Source organism: Neophocaena asiaeorientalis, unplaced genomic scaffold (genome assembly GCF_003031525.2).
Source record: "Neophocaena asiaeorientalis asiaeorientalis breed wild unplaced genomic scaffold, Neophocaena_asiaeorientalis_V1.1 scaffold223, whole genome shotgun sequence".
NCBI lineage: Eukaryota > Metazoa > Chordata > Mammalia > Artiodactyla > Phocoenidae > Neophocaena > Neophocaena asiaeorientalis.
The window spans coordinates 3038889-3054989 of record NW_020175045.1 but is presented as its reverse complement, the minus strand read 5'-3'; the positions used below and the strand labels follow the sequence as shown (position 1 = coordinate 3054989).

The window sequence follows — 16101 nt, the reverse complement described above, 5'->3', positions numbered from 1 at the left end:
CCAGTGGGAAGGGCTCTGAGTCCCCCAGACTCGCCCTGAGGCCCCCATTCTGACTCAGGTAGAGCCCCGGGACCTGGCCCGGCTCCCCTCACGGCCTCCTCCGGTGCCGACTCTCCTCCTGCCGTCTCCGGTGTCACCTCCTCTCTGTCTTCACCTCTTCAACTTCCACAGGCGCGTCGGGAACCCCGCGCCTTGCCCAGCCCACGCCCTGGACACCGGTGTCCCACGTGGGCTCCCACTTGGCCCGGCAGGGCTGGCCGGTGTGGTCTGGCCCTTCTCCAGCGGACATGAGTTCCTGTGAGCCCCGCGCCCGCCCCCGAGCCCCGCGTGCCCATGGCGCCCGGACCTGTGGCGCTGTCTGCTCGGCTGCATTTTATAAACCTGGGGCTCCCCTTCCTTCTCTGGCTTCCTGACCAGGTCGCTCCAGAGGCAGCCCCTGCTCTCTGGCCACCTGGGCACGCCCCTTCGCCTCGCTGGGCCTCTGCTTTCTCGTCAGCAAAGGTGAGTTTAGGGTCTGCCAGCCCCTGTCTGGGGTATGGCATGCAGGTCCCTGCAATCCCTGGGGACCTGGGACAGCACCCCCTTGCCTTCCCCCTAGCCCCAGACCCCAGACCCCGAGCAGGGCCACATGCCAGGCGCAGCCGGGAGCCACAGGGCCCCCGGGGTGGGTAAGGCATGCTTCACCGGCTTAGAGGGCACGACTGACACGGGTACCGGGTCTGGGGGAGCAAGGGACTTGGCACCCCGGTCCTAGGAGGGGCCGGGGAGAGGCTGACCCTGCGGCCTCCCATGGGGCTCTCTGGCCGAACGAGGCCCCACCCCTGGCGGCTGCTCTCACAGCCAGCACCCACTCGGGAGAGGCGGCCTGGCCGGCCTGGCCTGATTTCCCTGCCTGGGGCTGGACGCTGACCAAGCCTCTCGCAGGACAGACCTGCCCGCCCAGACGCGGGCGGCTGACGCCTCTGACCGCTGTTTACCGTGACCAGGTGACTGGGCCCTGGGCAGCTCCCGGCCCAGCTGTGGGGTGGCCAAGGAGCCTCGGGCCAGTCACAGACCTCAACACCCCCCTCCCCACACCTGCCCTTCACCCCAGGGACCTAATGGCCTCATTGTGGCACCGAACCTCCTTCCAGGCTCCCCCGCTGTGCCAGCCCCCCTTCTAGGCCGGCCTGCCATTTCCAGTGGCACACGGCTCTCTCCCACGGGGGACAGGCTTTCCCCTCCTGCCTTCCCTGAGCCAGGCCCTTCCAGCTCTGAGGTGCCCACTCTGGGCTGGCAGAGACGGGGCTGGAGGACAGGGTGGTGGGAGGCGTCCTGACACGCCCCCTTCTCCAGGCCGGCCCACCAGGTTGTGGCAGATGGGATTTGGCCCTGGGCTTCGGTGGCGGCCCACACAATGGCCACTGACTCAGCTAATGCCACCACAGCCTGGGCCGGGGTGACTGCAGAGGCCCCCAGCACACCCCTGCAGCCTGGGGACCCCGGAGCCACTCCGCCCCTTTCTCTGGGCCTCAGGGGCCGGGGGGCTGAGGGTCCTTCCAGCCCTAGTTTGGGGGCAATTTGGGAAGCTGTGCCTCCCCGTGTCCAAGGTGCTGGCCCCTCTGGGCAGGGCACTGGGCCCCCAAAGCCGGGCAGGAGCAGGGCCCTGGGTCCGACACGAGGGCTGGGACCCTAGCCTGGCCTCTCACCAGGTCTGTGACTTAGGGCCAACCGTGGGCCTCTCTGAGCGTCAGTTTCCGCGGGTGACGGCCGGCCGTGTGCAGCAGGTCAGCCCTGGTAAGAGCGGGGACTTGGGAGGCTTTGCCCACTCCTCTCACAGGCTGCTGGCGCTGGGGGCTGGGCACGGGGTCCCACCAGCCTTGGGCACATGGGTGGTCTTCCTCTACTTCTGGGCTGCCGGGCCGACCAGCCCTGCCCTGTAGCCCAGCGGGACCCACATGGGGCCTCGGAGGCTTTCTCTCTTCACCCCGTAGGCCTCCCGTCCTCTGTCCTGCCCATGCCAGGCCGAGCCCCTCCCCAGGCCTGTTGCGTTGGTCCCCAGGGAGAGCCTGTGACTGCCCAGGGCCTGTCCGTACCTGCCCGCTGCCCCAGAGCGAGCTGCCCCAGCCCTGGGGGGCACCCTTCCGTGAGGACCTGGGGCAGGGGTGCCGACCTGGGCCTGGCCCGGCTGGGCTGGCCTGAGACCCTTTTTGGTCACCAGGTGGCATCCTGGGGCCTGGCAGGGGGCACGGCCTCTGGGGTAGAGATGGGGTGGGGACGGAGCAGCTGTGAGTCTCAGAATTTCAGGGTGGGGCGCTTCTCTCCAGGGGTGCACGGGGCCCCAGGCTGGACACCACACCTCTCTCATGGCTGTGCATGCACACACACGTGTACAAACACACACACACACGTGTACACACAGGCACACACACGCACAGCTCACCTCCCTGGTGGCTCCCTTGGCCATCTGGCCAGACCCCAGGTCTGTCACAGGTCTCCAGGCCTGAGGGGGCGACCAGGGTTGTCTGGCCCCACCACCGGGCCTCCAGGTCTCTGCCGTCCCTCCTCACAGCAGCCTGGGTCAGTCTGATACGATCGCTACTGGCAAAGCGCTGGCCTTGCCCCAGACCCAGAAAACCCCTCCATGCTGCCTGCCCCACCCGCCCTGCCAGGCCGGCCCTACCTGCCCAGGTAGCCCGGCCACACCCTGTGCCATGCCCTGCCCAGATTCGGGACCAGCCATCCCTCCCACCCACTGTCCAGCTGGCTGTCGAGTCTCCGACACCCAGGCGTCGATCTTTCCTGGACCACTGACCAGGGGTAGCTCTGGGTGCTTCATCTCCCTGGCCCATCTGTGTAGGTGGGGGGTTCCCACGGCCACTTCAGAGGTGCAGCGAGGGTTAAACAGGGCGTTGCCGCGTGCGCCGCACATGGAGCCGGGATGTCCACCCCCCGCCCCGCCCCGTCCACGCGGCTCCGTTTTCCTTTCTCTGGTCCCTTCGCCCCTTGATGCCCCACATCGGGGAAGGCCCTCCTGCCTGTTCGCTCCCCCACCTCCCCTGTGCTCCGGCGCCCCCAGTCTTCCCACAGCCCTTCTGGAATGTACGAGTTCCCACACAAGACCGGGGTTCCCCTCTGCTTCTGGCTGTGATTGCGGAGCCTCGACGACAATGCCTCTGTCTGCTCTGAATTCGTTCTGATCCATCCGGCCGTCACTCTCGTCAGCTACCCGGCACCCGCTCCTGACGTCCGATTTCACTGCAAGGCGCTAAACAAAACAGCCTACGCCAGTTTATCCAGCTGGGCCCCTCGGTCACTGCCTTATTCCGCGGGTTATTTGTCATAATTGGTTCGGGTGGATCCAGGGCTCTGTCAAACCCTGGATAAGCTGCTCAGACTTGTAACCATGGGCGGCCGCCCTCCTGGCCTCTCTTGACCGCCGAGGGTACCCACTGGCCCGCCCTTGACTCTGAACTGTAGCCACAGGCCCATGTCCACTTAGGAAAAGGGAGCTAGAGGGAGGGGAACTTGGGGTTCTCTACTTGTAGCTCAGCAGGAAACCGTGTCGGGTGAATCATACCGCGTTGGTCCAAGGGCATGGCCTTGAAAAAGGGAAACTCATCCACCGGTCCATGCCGCAGGGGCTGGCAAATCCGCCCCACGTTCACTATTTACATTTGGCCATAAATTGCTGGAAGTTGTAATTACAGTTTGATCGCTGGGAATAACGATTCCCACAAAGCCGACAGCTCTGCCTGCGGAAACTGCGGCTTTCTAGACCTCTTTACTGGAGAATGTGTCTCTCCTCCTGAATTACAGCACCTGGGAGCAGAGCAACGCGGAAAGCAAAGGGCCAAATGCCTTTTCATACGAGTCGCACGTCTTGGTTTATAAGGCAGAGCAGAGCAGTGAGGCACTGGCTTCACTGACGGAAGCCTTTGGTCTCAGCCTGTATTCTTTACCAGACAGCCTCGGGCAGCTGTGAATAAGTGCCACTCGGGAAGGCGCTGGGGACCCTGGTTTCAATTATACGTCAGTTGCCCCACCATGTTCCGGGCGGGCAACCGTGGGACTGTGCAAATGACAGGGGCTCAGGTGTGTTTACATCCTGGGGCCACCACTGATCACCTGGGGGTCTGGGCGACCCGCCCTGTCCTGCTGAGCCTCAACTTTCTCCACTGCCTACCTGCCTCTTAAGGGCAGTCATGAGGACTCAGATGGCCTGTGCACTGCCAGGGCCTGGCTCACGGGAGGCCCCCGCACGGAGGCTGAATCAGAGCCAGGCAGAAGCACCGAGGCAAGTCTGCCTTCAGTGTGGACAAGGCGGTTGGCCCACTCCTTAGAGAGAAAGGGGTCCAAAAATGAGTGTCAGCGAGGGCCCGGGTGACGGGTGACCAGCGTGGACTCCAGGCTCTCCGCCCACGTGAAATCCCAGACCTGCTGCTCGGTGGCAGCCACGCCTCAGTTTCCTCATCTGACGTGTAGATGAGAGCAGCGGCCTCACGGGGCCATCGTGAGGATTAAACGCGTCACCGCGACTGCATGAAGGGCTGACCCCAGACCTCACCAATGGGCAGCGTGGGCCAGTCCTGTCGTTGTGCACTTAGGGGCCGAATCAGAAAACTACAGCTGCAAATCTGAACTTAGCCCCAAGCTGGAGCCTGACCCGCGGTTCAGGTTCCCCGCTGGCCAAGCGAGAGAAGCGTGTCTCCACGGACAGACACATCTGATTGTTAGAGGGGTGTACATAATTACAGGCTGATTCTGAGCCGGGAGGCTCCTGCCCGGTTGTGCTCCAGTGTCATCGGATGGTGCCCTGCCCTTGCCCCTGGCCCAGGTGCCGGTTCTCCAGGGGTTGCCCGCCCCCGGACCTGCTGGCGCCCCGCACATCTCCTTTACTCCAGTGCGTGTGTCCCCACACCTGCTATGAACAGTGTCACCTTTGGGGTCCGCACACGTGGATGGACAGGGCCTTCCCTTCTTCTCCAGTTGGCCAGCTGCTTTCTGGCTTTTAAAACTAGTGTCCGTCCAGGCCCTCCCAGTGCAGACGCCAGGTGGGATCTTCTCAGGAGAAAGACTGGACTGAGAGCAAGCAGGGAGAGAGGTGCAAGGCTGTGGAGACGTCGCACCGCAGTCCCTGAGCTGGATTTGGCCACCAAGGAGCCCTGTGTCTCCCGGGGTGGGTCTGCCTGTTTCCCTCAGTCAGGGGTCGGGCCCTGGGTCCCTCAGGCTCCCCACACAGGAGCCCGCAAGGTGCCGAGCCTGCTCGGGCATCAGCGCCCGCTCTGGGAAGTCTGGCGGATCCCCACGTGCGACTCCCTGGCCCTTCTGATGCTGAGGCCGCCTGGTCACCGCGTGAGCCTGGTGTGCACCTGTGGATTTACCCGACTGTCCCCAGAGGGGACCTGAGCTCTGCAGGCTGATGGTCCCCCCCCTGGGAGGCTGCTGAAGGAGTGAGCCCTTGAAGACAGCTTTCCTCCGTCCCACCTTCAACAAACTCACTAAGTTCTTTTCGAGTTGGACCAGCAATGCAGCCTCTCCCATCACCTGTCCTCAGCAGGGGTTTCTAAAATCAGACTCAGGGGCTTCCCTGGTGGCGCAGTGGTTGAGAGTCCGCCTGCCGATGCAGGGGACACGGGTTCGTGCCTCGGTCCGGGAAGATCCCATGTGCCGTGGAGCGGCTGGGCCCATGAGACATGGGAGAGGCCACAACAGTGAGAGGCCTGCGTACCGCAAAATAAATCAATCAATAAATAAAACCAGACTCATGATTCCAGAGGCTTTTGGTTCCAAGAAAACCAAATTAAAACATCCCTTTCTGATCTCATAAACACTCGGATCCACCCCCGGTGTTCCCCGGAAGGGCATCCCGGCTGCCCACTCCGTTTCAGGATCCCAGCTGGTCTCTGCTTCCAGACCCCGGCTCTCACCTCAACTCTCCTGCTGCCCCTCTTTTCTCATGAGACTAAGAGTCAAACAGCACAAAGATTTACCGGTCTGGTCTCTAGTACGACCAGTGACTCAGGTCACCACATCTGGAGGGATGAGGGAGCCCAGGTGGGTCCCAGGCCTGGGCACCTACAGGCCATCTTCTGTGGCAGACACGCTGTCCTGAAGGCAAGCCTAGCCTCGCGCTTCCACCAACCCTTGGGGTATCTCCAAAGGATAAACCCAGCCTGACTTGGAAGCCTTCAGTAGCTCCTCACAGCTCAGGATCAAGTCCCAAGGGCTCAGCAAACACAGAAGGCCCTGACCACCTGTCCCCAGCCCTCGGGCTTCACGTTCAGCCGGCCCCCAACACCCTACAATCTGTGCTTCTCCCGCCCCCTGGCCTTTGCTAGAAACACCCTCCTCCCGCGTCAGGATCCCCTTGCTACAGAGCCTTCCCTGGGCAGCGGGGCGCTGCCTGGTTTGCCCCACGCGGGCCCTCCCCGGCTGACCCTGTGCCCATGGGGTGATGCACTTCTGCCCCCAGCCTTCAAGGACGTGGCTCCGGAGGCTAGGGTACCAGCACACAGTGAGAACTCGAGCAGCGTTTGTGGAACAGAAGGCTCAGAGAAGTCACGGGAAGAGGGGCAGGATGAGGGTGCCAGCAAAGCCGGATGCCAGGAGCCAAGTGTTCACCAGGTTTTCTTCGCCGCTGTGGTTCACCACAGTGAACATACACTGTGTGCCTGAAGGGTTCTCTTCCCCGCTGTGGTTCACTACAGCGAACGTACACGTGTGCCTGAAGTTTGGCAGCATTGTTAAGGACAGTGTTTGCGGTACGCATTTATTTTTAATAAAAAAAAATTTCCCCCAACAATTCGTCTGCACACTGAGGGCCATGACTCGTTCTGCCAATTCTCAAACATGTGCAACTGTGTGGACCCTGGGAGGACTGCTTACAACGCCCCAGGACACATTCCACGTCCTCCCTCCACAGTGACGTCAGCCCCCAAACCAAAGTTGGCCCGAGACGTGCATGTTTCTTCCAGCTTCAAGGACCAAAACCAGATAAAGGCACTCCTTCTGACTGAGGGAGGGTCTTCAAATCCTTGAGAGGGCGTCTGAGTTGCCACGTGGCCCTGCTGGACAGCAGGGGTGGTTACTCCGCGGTCACCACACCTGGCATGTCCGGATCTCCTCTTTCAAGGCCGTCACCCCCTCCATGCTCTTGTCCTTTACGGCTAGGGCGAGAAGGACTGCTCTGTTTCCAGCTTCCTGAGACACAAACGCCACCAGATTCTTTGCGAAGACATGGATGAGAGGCTGGCGAAGGCAAGGAGAGACCACTTTAACTGCAAGAAACCTGTTTTCTTCTTAATGCCTTCACCGAGTACCCGAGGGACCCAGAAGGGCTTCCCACACCACCATTAAAGCACCACCCGGTAAGTCCAGCGCGACAGCGATTCAGATTCAACAAGACTCTCCAGACACTCCAGTCATAAACACACGGCTAAGGAGCATCATTAGATTTGTCTCCTCAGTGCTTTCTGGCTCCTGTCTCTTCCAGCTATTTTTACTCTGGAAGGACCCATGTGGGTCTGCAGAGGGAAACCCTGTCAAATGTCACAGGTGATCTTTCCTGAGTGGAGTAGGCACTCATCACCATAACGTGCTATGACAGGGTCAAAATGAGGGGAGGCCTACATTACAGAATCCACTCGTCCGGAAACAGCAGCCACCAAGGGCAGGCGGATGCCCTCAAGTGCACGGAGGCTGCGGAAAATGCTGTGTTGGGCCGGAGGCAGGTCTCGCCTACCAGATGCTCCACATCCGTACAGACAAATTACAGGCACGAGGAGCCCTTCCCAACCACTTTACCTCGTCCTGCCCGAGAAGGACTTTAGTGGTCAGCACGGGCTTGCCGACGTCACTGGTCACATTGCTGGGTTCCAGGGAGACCAGTGTACCCATCTTCCCGAACTGGGTCACCACCACCAGGATGTGAGTGCTGAAAGCTGTACAGACCACCTGGGTGGGGACCCCACACACCACTGCAGTCTTCTCTTTCGATATCACCAATGGCTTACCTTCCATAGCTGGGACTGCTCGATGGCACCTTCAGTTTACGTTAAAAAGATAGAAAAAAAAAAAAAGAGTCAATCGATCAATGGCAAGTAGCCTTGAGGCTCCAAGAATAAGCATTATTGGGCATTAAAACAGAAACACAAGTAGGCCCATTCAAAAGCCTGTGCCTGTTCATCCATACAGGCTTCATTCGCCCGGAACTTTCTGGATCCCTTAACTAGACACATACGTATATACAGACAAGCGGGATGTCAAAATACACTTTCGCCTCTGGAGGCAGGTGAGAACTCCCCTTCCCCACGCGTCGGCCCCCGCCGTCCTGCATCACTGTGACCCCCACCGCATCCCAACGGCTCTCATTTGAGTCTTGGGGGCCTCAGTCGTGCCATCGCGCGGGGGTGGGGGGGGGGGGGAGTAAGCGCCGCAGGTGCAGAAACCCGGCGGAGCGGGTGGCGGCGCCCGCGTCACTCCTCTAGTCCGCACACTGAGGTTTCGTTTTCTGCGTTTGGGGAAACCATCGGTCCCACGGGAGAAGCAGCACCCCCACTAAGGCGGAGGGCAGAGGGCGGCTGGAGCCGCCCGGGGCCCGTGGGGACGCCCACGCCCACCCCCTCCGCCCCCGTCCGGCTCTGCCAGATCCCCAGCAGCCCCGCCGCCCGCCACGCTGCCCGCGCTCACCGCGCCGCGCCCGGAAGTGACGCACGTGGGCAATGCGGGCCCGTCCCCCGGCAAACCCCGCCCTTCGAGCCGCAGGCCTGCGCGCTCGCTCCACCGCCCCCCCGGAAGTGCAGCTCCGCCCCCGTCCGGCTCGCCGGCGGCTTCCGGTCCCGCCGGCGGCTTCCGGGCCCTGGGCAGCGGGCTTCGGTGCTGCCGGGCAGGGGCGGGCTCGGCACCGTGTCAGCGGGAAGGACCTGCACCCGCACCCCCACCCCAACCTGCAGGTCTCGGCTCCTCGGTTCCAGGCCCTCAGTCGAGGGGCCTGGGGCTTCCTGCCGGGGACCCTGCAGCTCTTTGGTTGGGGAACCTCAGGAATGGGGTCTCGGGCCCCTTGGCCGTGGGCTCCAGGACCGTCACAGAAGCACAGGGAGCTGAGAGAGAAAAGCAGGGCCGGAGGGCAGTTAAAGCGCTGAAAACATTTCACTCAGGACCGTTGACATAGGGCACAAGAGACCTCAGTCATCCCCGAATACCGTGTGGACTGAAAAAACAATGCACCACCTAAAAGTTGAGAGTTACGTTTTATTCGGTGGACCAGACTGAGGACTTAAGCCCGGGACACGGCATCTCAGATAACTCAGGGACTGTTCCGAAGAGGTAAGGGAGGATCCAGGATACTTAGGGGCTTTTACAACAAACAGCGGGTAGTCGGAACGTCAGAAGATACTGTTCATTAAAGAAAACCAGACACCTCGGGTTAAGGAATTTAGTGCTTTTCTGTGTATGGGAAGATGCCAGAGTCTGGGCTCACTGAAATCATTCCTTTGATGTGCACCTCAGCTCTCTGGGGCCAGTATCCTTTGCTTTCCACCCTGAGGAGTCCCCTCAGGGTGCAACGTCCGCGGGCTGTGACGGGATGGCTTGGAGGTTGCAACATCCTTTGTTTACTGTTATGGCAGGTGACATTTTTCACTTGAAACCGCAGGGGCCAGTGGGAATTTACAGCCAGGGAGCAGCGTTAGTTAGGTCAGTGGGTGGGAAATTACTAAGAGGAAGCATCAGGGGGTTGGGGGTTTCTAGCCAAATGACCTAGCAGGATTCTCGCTGAAGGTAGGCCTGGGCGGTATCAGACCACCTGGGGGTCGGTGGGGGATGAGGAACTGATCAGACCTTGGCGGGAGGGTATCAGATATGGAGGATGGCGGGGGCAGTTCTTGCTAAAATTGGAAAATGCAGAAGTCCAAAAAGTGGAGGCCTGGTTGAAAAAGAGTTCAGGGAGTAGAGTTTGGTGTAGGAGAGAATCTTTGTCAGCGTCATAGCAAAGGCTTTTTAACCACTCTAGGCAGTGCCAGGGGCGTCTGCCCTCAGAAGCCCATCTGGGATATCCTCCCATGTCCAACGGCATAATCAGAATAGCTAACATTTATTTGGCACTTAGTATGTGCCAGGCGTTGTTCTAAGTGCTTTCTTTTTTAAAAAAATTTACTTATTTAATTTATTTATATCTGGGGCTGCGTTGGGTCTCCGTTGCTGCGCGTGGGTTTTCTCTGGTTGCGGCGAGCGGGGGCTACTCTTCGTCGCGGTGTGTGGGCTTCTCATTGCGGTGGCTTCTCTTGTTGCGGAGCACGGGCTCTAGACATGTGGGCTTCAGTAGTTGTGGCTCCCGGGCTCTAGAGCGCAGGCTCAGTAGTTGTGGCGCACGGGCTTAGTTGCTCCGCGGCATGTGGGATCTTCCCGGACCAGGGCTTGAACCTGTGTCCCCTGCACTGGCAGGCGGATTCTTAACCACTGCGCCACCAGGGAAGCCCCTAAGTGCTTTCTCTATAGTAACTCACTTAATCTTAACATCCCCATTAAGTAGAGTTGTTATTATCCCGGTTTTATAGACAAGATGTTCAGGTTCAAAGAACTTGCCCAAGGTCACAAAGCTGATAAGGCTGGATCTGGGCTTCGGACCTTTACCCTTAATTCCTAGTCTTGCAACGCAACTCGCATGCCCGGGGAAAGGGGAAGACGAGGGACAGTGCTGCCCAGCAGCAGGATGATTTCTGGTTCCTCCCAGGGATTCTGAGAGCCCCCAGCCCCCCGCATATCTTCCCTTTCTCCACGCTGGAAGTGATATTGGCGGGGTGGAGAGTCTTGTCTGATACTGCAGTAATTTGAGCCTTGAGACTTCCTGAGGGGGTGAACACCCTTCAGAACCGCACACTCAGAAGGCTTTCTCCCCGGCTCCCTGCCAGGCCTGTCAGGGCACATTGTACCCCACCCCCAGCCTGGTCCGTCCACATCACTTAACCCCTTAGGAAGCTTTGGGACCCCTCATGTCCTTACCGCCTTTTCTCATGATGTAATGGCTCCTTGTACATTCCAAGTTAAGTCAAATGAAGCGTGTTCATTCCACAGTGATTTCTGGTGGCCTGAAAGAAAAGGGCAAGTCTACAAAACATCAAAATAGACATAAAAATCAAGAGGAAACTTGTTTTTTGAGCTTTCTTGCAGCCAGTTCGCAGTGGGAAAGGTTATGAGTTTCGTGGTTCCAATACTCAAAAAGGAAGAAACATATCAATTTCTCAGGAGAGTCTAATTTTTTGTCGGTTCTAAATTTAAACACACATCCACCGCACACACATCCCAAAAGCCAACTGCCAGTGTATTGCCATGTGAAACCTCTAAAAGGTTCATTTACTTTTATTCACCAATTCATGCATTCTCTCTCTGTAGGCAGATTGGTACAAGAAATCTGACCCTCCCCACACCAAAAACAAAAACAACAAACCCCCTAAGTCTGAAATAAGCTTATCACTTTTATAAAAGAGATGTTGGAAGAACAAAGTGGATGATGTTTTGATGACACTGGCTGTTTTTTGGTCTAGATCTTCGATAAAGACTAAGTTTGGAGGAAACGAGGTGTGAAGGCTGTCCTCGGGTGAGGTGGTGGCAGTCCGGGGAGGAGGCTTCTTGGTGGCCTAAGTGGATGTGTGGGCAGAGCTTACACACAGTAGTGGAGCAGGTGCTCACTGCCTGCCACTGACCATTCCCCAGTGCAAGATGGAAATCAGACTGGAAAGGAAGGTCCCTTAAGTGAATTCACTTAAAATGGGAATCAAATAGTAATGATGTCAATGGTGGGGCAAAAGATTTTGAGAATTTATCGTGAGAAAGGAAAAAAGGGGGGGATATCTTGCATTTGTTTTGTATTCAAGGAAACTTAGGTTCTGAATGCAATTATAAGTTAATTTGTAGAACCGACAAAGAATTAATCAGGTGTTGATTTGGCAGCTCATAATTTTTCCAGCAAATTGTGTGATAGCTCTTCACGTTCTCCTTCACATCATGTGTGATTTTCTCAGGTCCGTTATAAAGAGGATCAGCTGCGCTAAAATATACAAGAGCCTTCCATTTCCCCAAGAGCCTCTCTCTGATATTCGAGTCACTTCTCGTGGGAGCAGCAGCCTCATTACCTTGTCAGATTCGTGGTCCTCAGTTGCACGGCCAGGCCCTCCCACTCTGGCCAAGTGCTTTGCGCTAGATCTGAACATCCCTCAGTATTATTCCATTTATGGACTTTGTGAAATCTTGCATCTTTCATAAGATTTACAATTTGACTTGATTTGCAGTGTACTTCCACAGCCTCACACATGATTCCCAGGCCTTTCAGTGTTGGGTGTGTGTGTGTGTGTGTGTGTGTGTGAGAGAGAGAGAGAGAGAGGGAGAGAGGAGGAGAGGGGAGAGAGAGGAGAGAGAGAGAGAGAGAGATTCTGGAGCTATACAGGGAGGGGTGTTTGAGTGGAGCCCAGTTATGTAAATGGTCAATTCATTCGTGAAACTCTCTGTGCTATAAGAATATCTGTTTTCCCCTGCAGCCTCCTGACTGCAGGTACCCAGGTAGCCAAAACTTGGACCAAAAGGACCTCCTGGGTAGCACAGTCTTGGAATGAGTAAGGCTTTGCCAGGGTTTGCCTGAGTCTCGTAGAGGCAACATCCTTCTAAGTTTTTGTGAGACATGGTAACAGGTGGAACCACTTTATTTTTTAAATTTAAAATAATTTTTTAGCCGCGCCTTGAGGCTTGCGGGATCTTAGTTCCCCAACCAGGGCCTGAACCCAGGGCCACGGCAGTGAAAGCACCGAGTCCTAACCACTGGACTGCCAGGGAAGTCCCAGAACCACTTTCTTTATATAAATTAAATAATCACTGTCACTTCTCTTGGCCGGTATTTTAAGAGGTGCTGGGTAGCAGTTGTCAGAGATGAACATTTGTGATGCAGGCCTGAGACACAGCCATCAGATATTTTATGACATTTAGATTATAGATATTTTGGAATGAGTGAGGGAAGCTGTATCCATAGGATTTTTTCAAGTGAAGGTGACAGACACAGATGTGAAACCATCTTCTGCCCCAAAAGGAGCACAGATGGGGTTTTCTCTGGGCTGAAAAGACCCAGAGAGTCGCCTGATGTCTTTCTCTGCCTCTTAGGTCTGCGGGCGTGTGGGCCCTACTCTCAGCCGGGCTGTCCCCCGTGCTGTGGTAGAATCTACCGCCTCCACACCGCAGGAGCTGTCCTTTCCCCATATACCCAGTGAAAGTCCCAGGATTGAATCTCCTTAGACCAACCTGGGTCACGTGCCTGTCCTTGAACCAATCACTGTTTAAAAAAAAAGTTAATGTTGGGAATTCCCTGGTCGTCCAGTGGCTAGGACTCGTCGTCGCTTTCACTGCTGTGGGTTCAATCGCTGGTCGGAGAACTAAGATCCTGCAAGCCATGCAATGCGGCCAAAAAAAAGCAACTTCCCATGCATCTGGGAGTTTAAAAAATAATTCTAAATAATGTATGTCAAAGAAGAAATCGTAAGTGGAAAGTACCAAATATTTAGACCTCCCCACTGGAAACCACTCGTCTACTTTCTGTTCCTACGGCTTTGCCTGTCCTGGGCATTTCCTATAAACGGGCTCACACTCTGTGGCCTTTCATGTCGGCTTCTCTCCCTCAGCCTTCGAGGTTCATCTATGTTGTGGCCTGTGTCAGTGCTTCGTTCCTTTTGGAGAAACCCATTCTTGCTTGTTCAGTAATGGGGAGGATTAAATGACATCCCATTTGCAAAAGGGCCTTGTTTAGGGCCTGGCACATACAGCGCGCTTAATAGAGTCTCCTTCCGTTCATGGGTCGTTGGAATCCACTGGCAGTGCCCCATGCACAGGCCCTCGTGTGATCGGTGGCTCCAGCCTCTCCACGCCCAGGCTTTTGCAAGGAGCAAAAACCGACCTGCCCAGGAGGGGCGATGTAAACCGACCTGCCCAGTCCCCTAACCGTTAGGGCTGTGAGGTCCTTAATGCCACCATCCCGTCTCTGGAGAAAGGCTGTGATGATACCGAAGCTGGGTCTTTCTGTGACAGGACGTAAATTCCTAGGCGGGCACAAGAGCTGCAGAGGCAGCGAGGCCCAGCATGGCGACCGGGGTCAGCCTCAGGGCTGTCTGCAGATCTCCCTCAGCTCGGCAGCCCTGCAGCCAAGGGCAGAGAGTCTTGGTGCTTGTGGACCCTGGTTGTTACCCCCAGCCTCGCCACTGGCCTTTCTCTGCCCCCAGCGGGTGCGACCTGGTCTTGTGGCACGGCTGCATGCCCGGCAGTCACGTGTGTGGCACAGCGTCTGTGCGCTCGGCGGTCGCAAAGACCCTTGACTAAGCGGCAGCGCGGAAGTAAGACAGTTCTAACCAGGGGGCTCCGGGACACAGAAACGACCTTTTACTGCACCCAGTTATCTAGAAAAGGATAGTGAACAATTAATTTTTTATAAACCAGGTTTATCCAAGTTGAGGGAAGGGATAGGATATAAAGATTAAAGGCAACCCATTGAAAATCACATATATTTTATTACGGAAACAAAACCCTGAGACTACGTGAAATTCGAATTTTTCCCGAGGGAAGTGAATGAATACCATTAAAACCGAGCCCGGTTTATAAGGGTCCAGGGAGCTGTTCACCCGGAAAGGGCATAAATCCTCTTCCCAGGGAGCACTTAAAGATCATTTCTGAGAAGCCTGCTGCCCAGGGTCGGAAGTGAAAGCATCACTTTCCCGTGGAGGCCGGTGGTGCCCTCTGGGGCAGGCGCTCGCTTTGTGGCCTAGAGGTGCCCTGAGCTTTGGAGTTTTATGTCAGCAGGAGTATTTTTATTTAACATCACATGGTCAACACAAAGAAAATCCTCTATTTTTGGACCTAATTCCAGCAGGGCACAGAATTGAGAGTTTAGCTTGTCACTTTGTTTTCTGCCGAACTTAGTCAAGCTCAAATATTACAATCTTTTTGTTCCTGGAGTGAGGCTTTCTGCCCTCGTTAGAAATATTGAAAACTGCCTTGTACCCACATCTTGCACTATTTGTTTAGTTCTTTAATAAATGAAACCGTAATCCATGTGCAATTTCTGAAAGCCTTTCTTTCAATATTTTAAGAAGTTATTTCCCCTGATAAGAAGCCGTCTTGTTGCCTCATGTCAAGCCAAACGACAAAGCCTGCCAGGCTGGTTATTGTTCGTACTCTTTTCTTTTACAGGGAGAGGACGGAAAGCCAGCGTGCGGCTTTGATAAACGTTTGCCCAATTGGATCGCATTCAAGTTGGTGTGTAAAGCAGTGGGTCCAGAGTGGTGGGTGGGGCTAGGGAGGGGGCAGGATGAAGTGGAAAGAAACCCAAGCCCTGCCCCCAGGCCCTGGCACTAACTTGCTGATGACCTTGGACAATTCCCTTCCCTGCTCCGGGCCTCTGTTTCCTCATCTGTAAAATGGGCAGATTGGCCGGGTGGCCTCCAGGTGCCTCTGTTCCATTCCTCTGTGCTCCAGCCCTCTGATGGGGACAGGGCCCTGGGGGATGGACTGGAGTTGGTTTTGTCTGAGCAGGGAGGGAGCGGAGTGGGCTGGGAGGTCGGGCCCACCTTCCTGAGGGCCCATTCTGTGTGTGTGGGCTGGGCCCAGGGCCTGTACCACATGGAGGTTCTGAGAAGGTAGACTGGGCACAGCACATGGACTTTCTGACCAACAGAACTTTCCAGGAATGCCAGGGCCTTCCATGGGAGGTGGTGATCGCCCTCCCTGTGGAGGCGTTGGGACCAGGTGGCCATCGGGGCCAAGGACGGTACCAGGATGTCTGCGCTGGGGAGACTGGACTCGAAGTGTTTTTTGTTTTTTTATTTTAATTTATTTATGTATTTATTTTTTTTGGTGTTGGGTCTTCATTGCTGCACGTGGCCTTTCTCTGGTTGCAGCGAGCCAGGGCTACTCTTCGTTGTGGTGCGCGGGCTTCTCATTGCAGTGGCTTGTCTTTGTTGCGGAACATGGGCTCGAGGCACATGGGTAGTTGTAGCACGTGGGCTCAGTAGTTGTGGCTCGCGAGCTCTAGAGTGCAGGCTCAGTAGTTGTGGTGCATGGACTTATTTGCTCTGTGGCATATGGGATCTTCCC

The 16101-nt window shown here is 56.6% G+C and overlaps 1 protein-coding gene and 1 long non-coding RNA gene across 3 annotated transcripts in view; one reads left to right on the top strand and one right to left on the bottom strand.

The window, feature by feature from the left end:
• Positions 1–6732: 6732 nt before the first annotated feature.
• PSMG3 (proteasome assembly chaperone 3) lies at positions 6733–8690 on the bottom strand. Of its 2 annotated transcripts, none has more exons than XM_024763528.1 (3): positions 8671–8690; positions 7786–8023; positions 6733–7230 (listed from the first exon to the last, which is right to left on the bottom strand). In XM_024763528.1, exons 2-3 carry the CDS (start codon positions 7999–8001, stop codon positions 7078–7080), a joined length of 369 nt encoding a protein of 122 aa, XP_024619296.1. In that variant the 5' UTR covers positions 8002–8023; positions 8671–8690; the 3' UTR covers positions 6733–7077. The 2 variants fall into 2 exon arrangements, with proteins under 2 accessions (XP_024619296.1, XP_024619295.1); XM_024763527.1 differs by lacking the exon at positions 8671–8690 and adding an exon at positions 8222–8379.
• Positions 8691–8853: 163 nt separating this feature from the next.
• The window catches only part of LOC112412070 (uncharacterized), a 53280-nt gene continuing 46032 nt past the window's right edge, over positions 8854–16101 (top strand). Inside the window, exons 1-2 of the long non-coding RNA XR_003005729.1 lie at positions 8854–9306; positions 15199–15264. This is a non-coding gene — a long non-coding RNA (uncharacterized LOC112412070). The remainder of the gene's footprint in view (positions 9307–15198; positions 15265–16101) is intronic.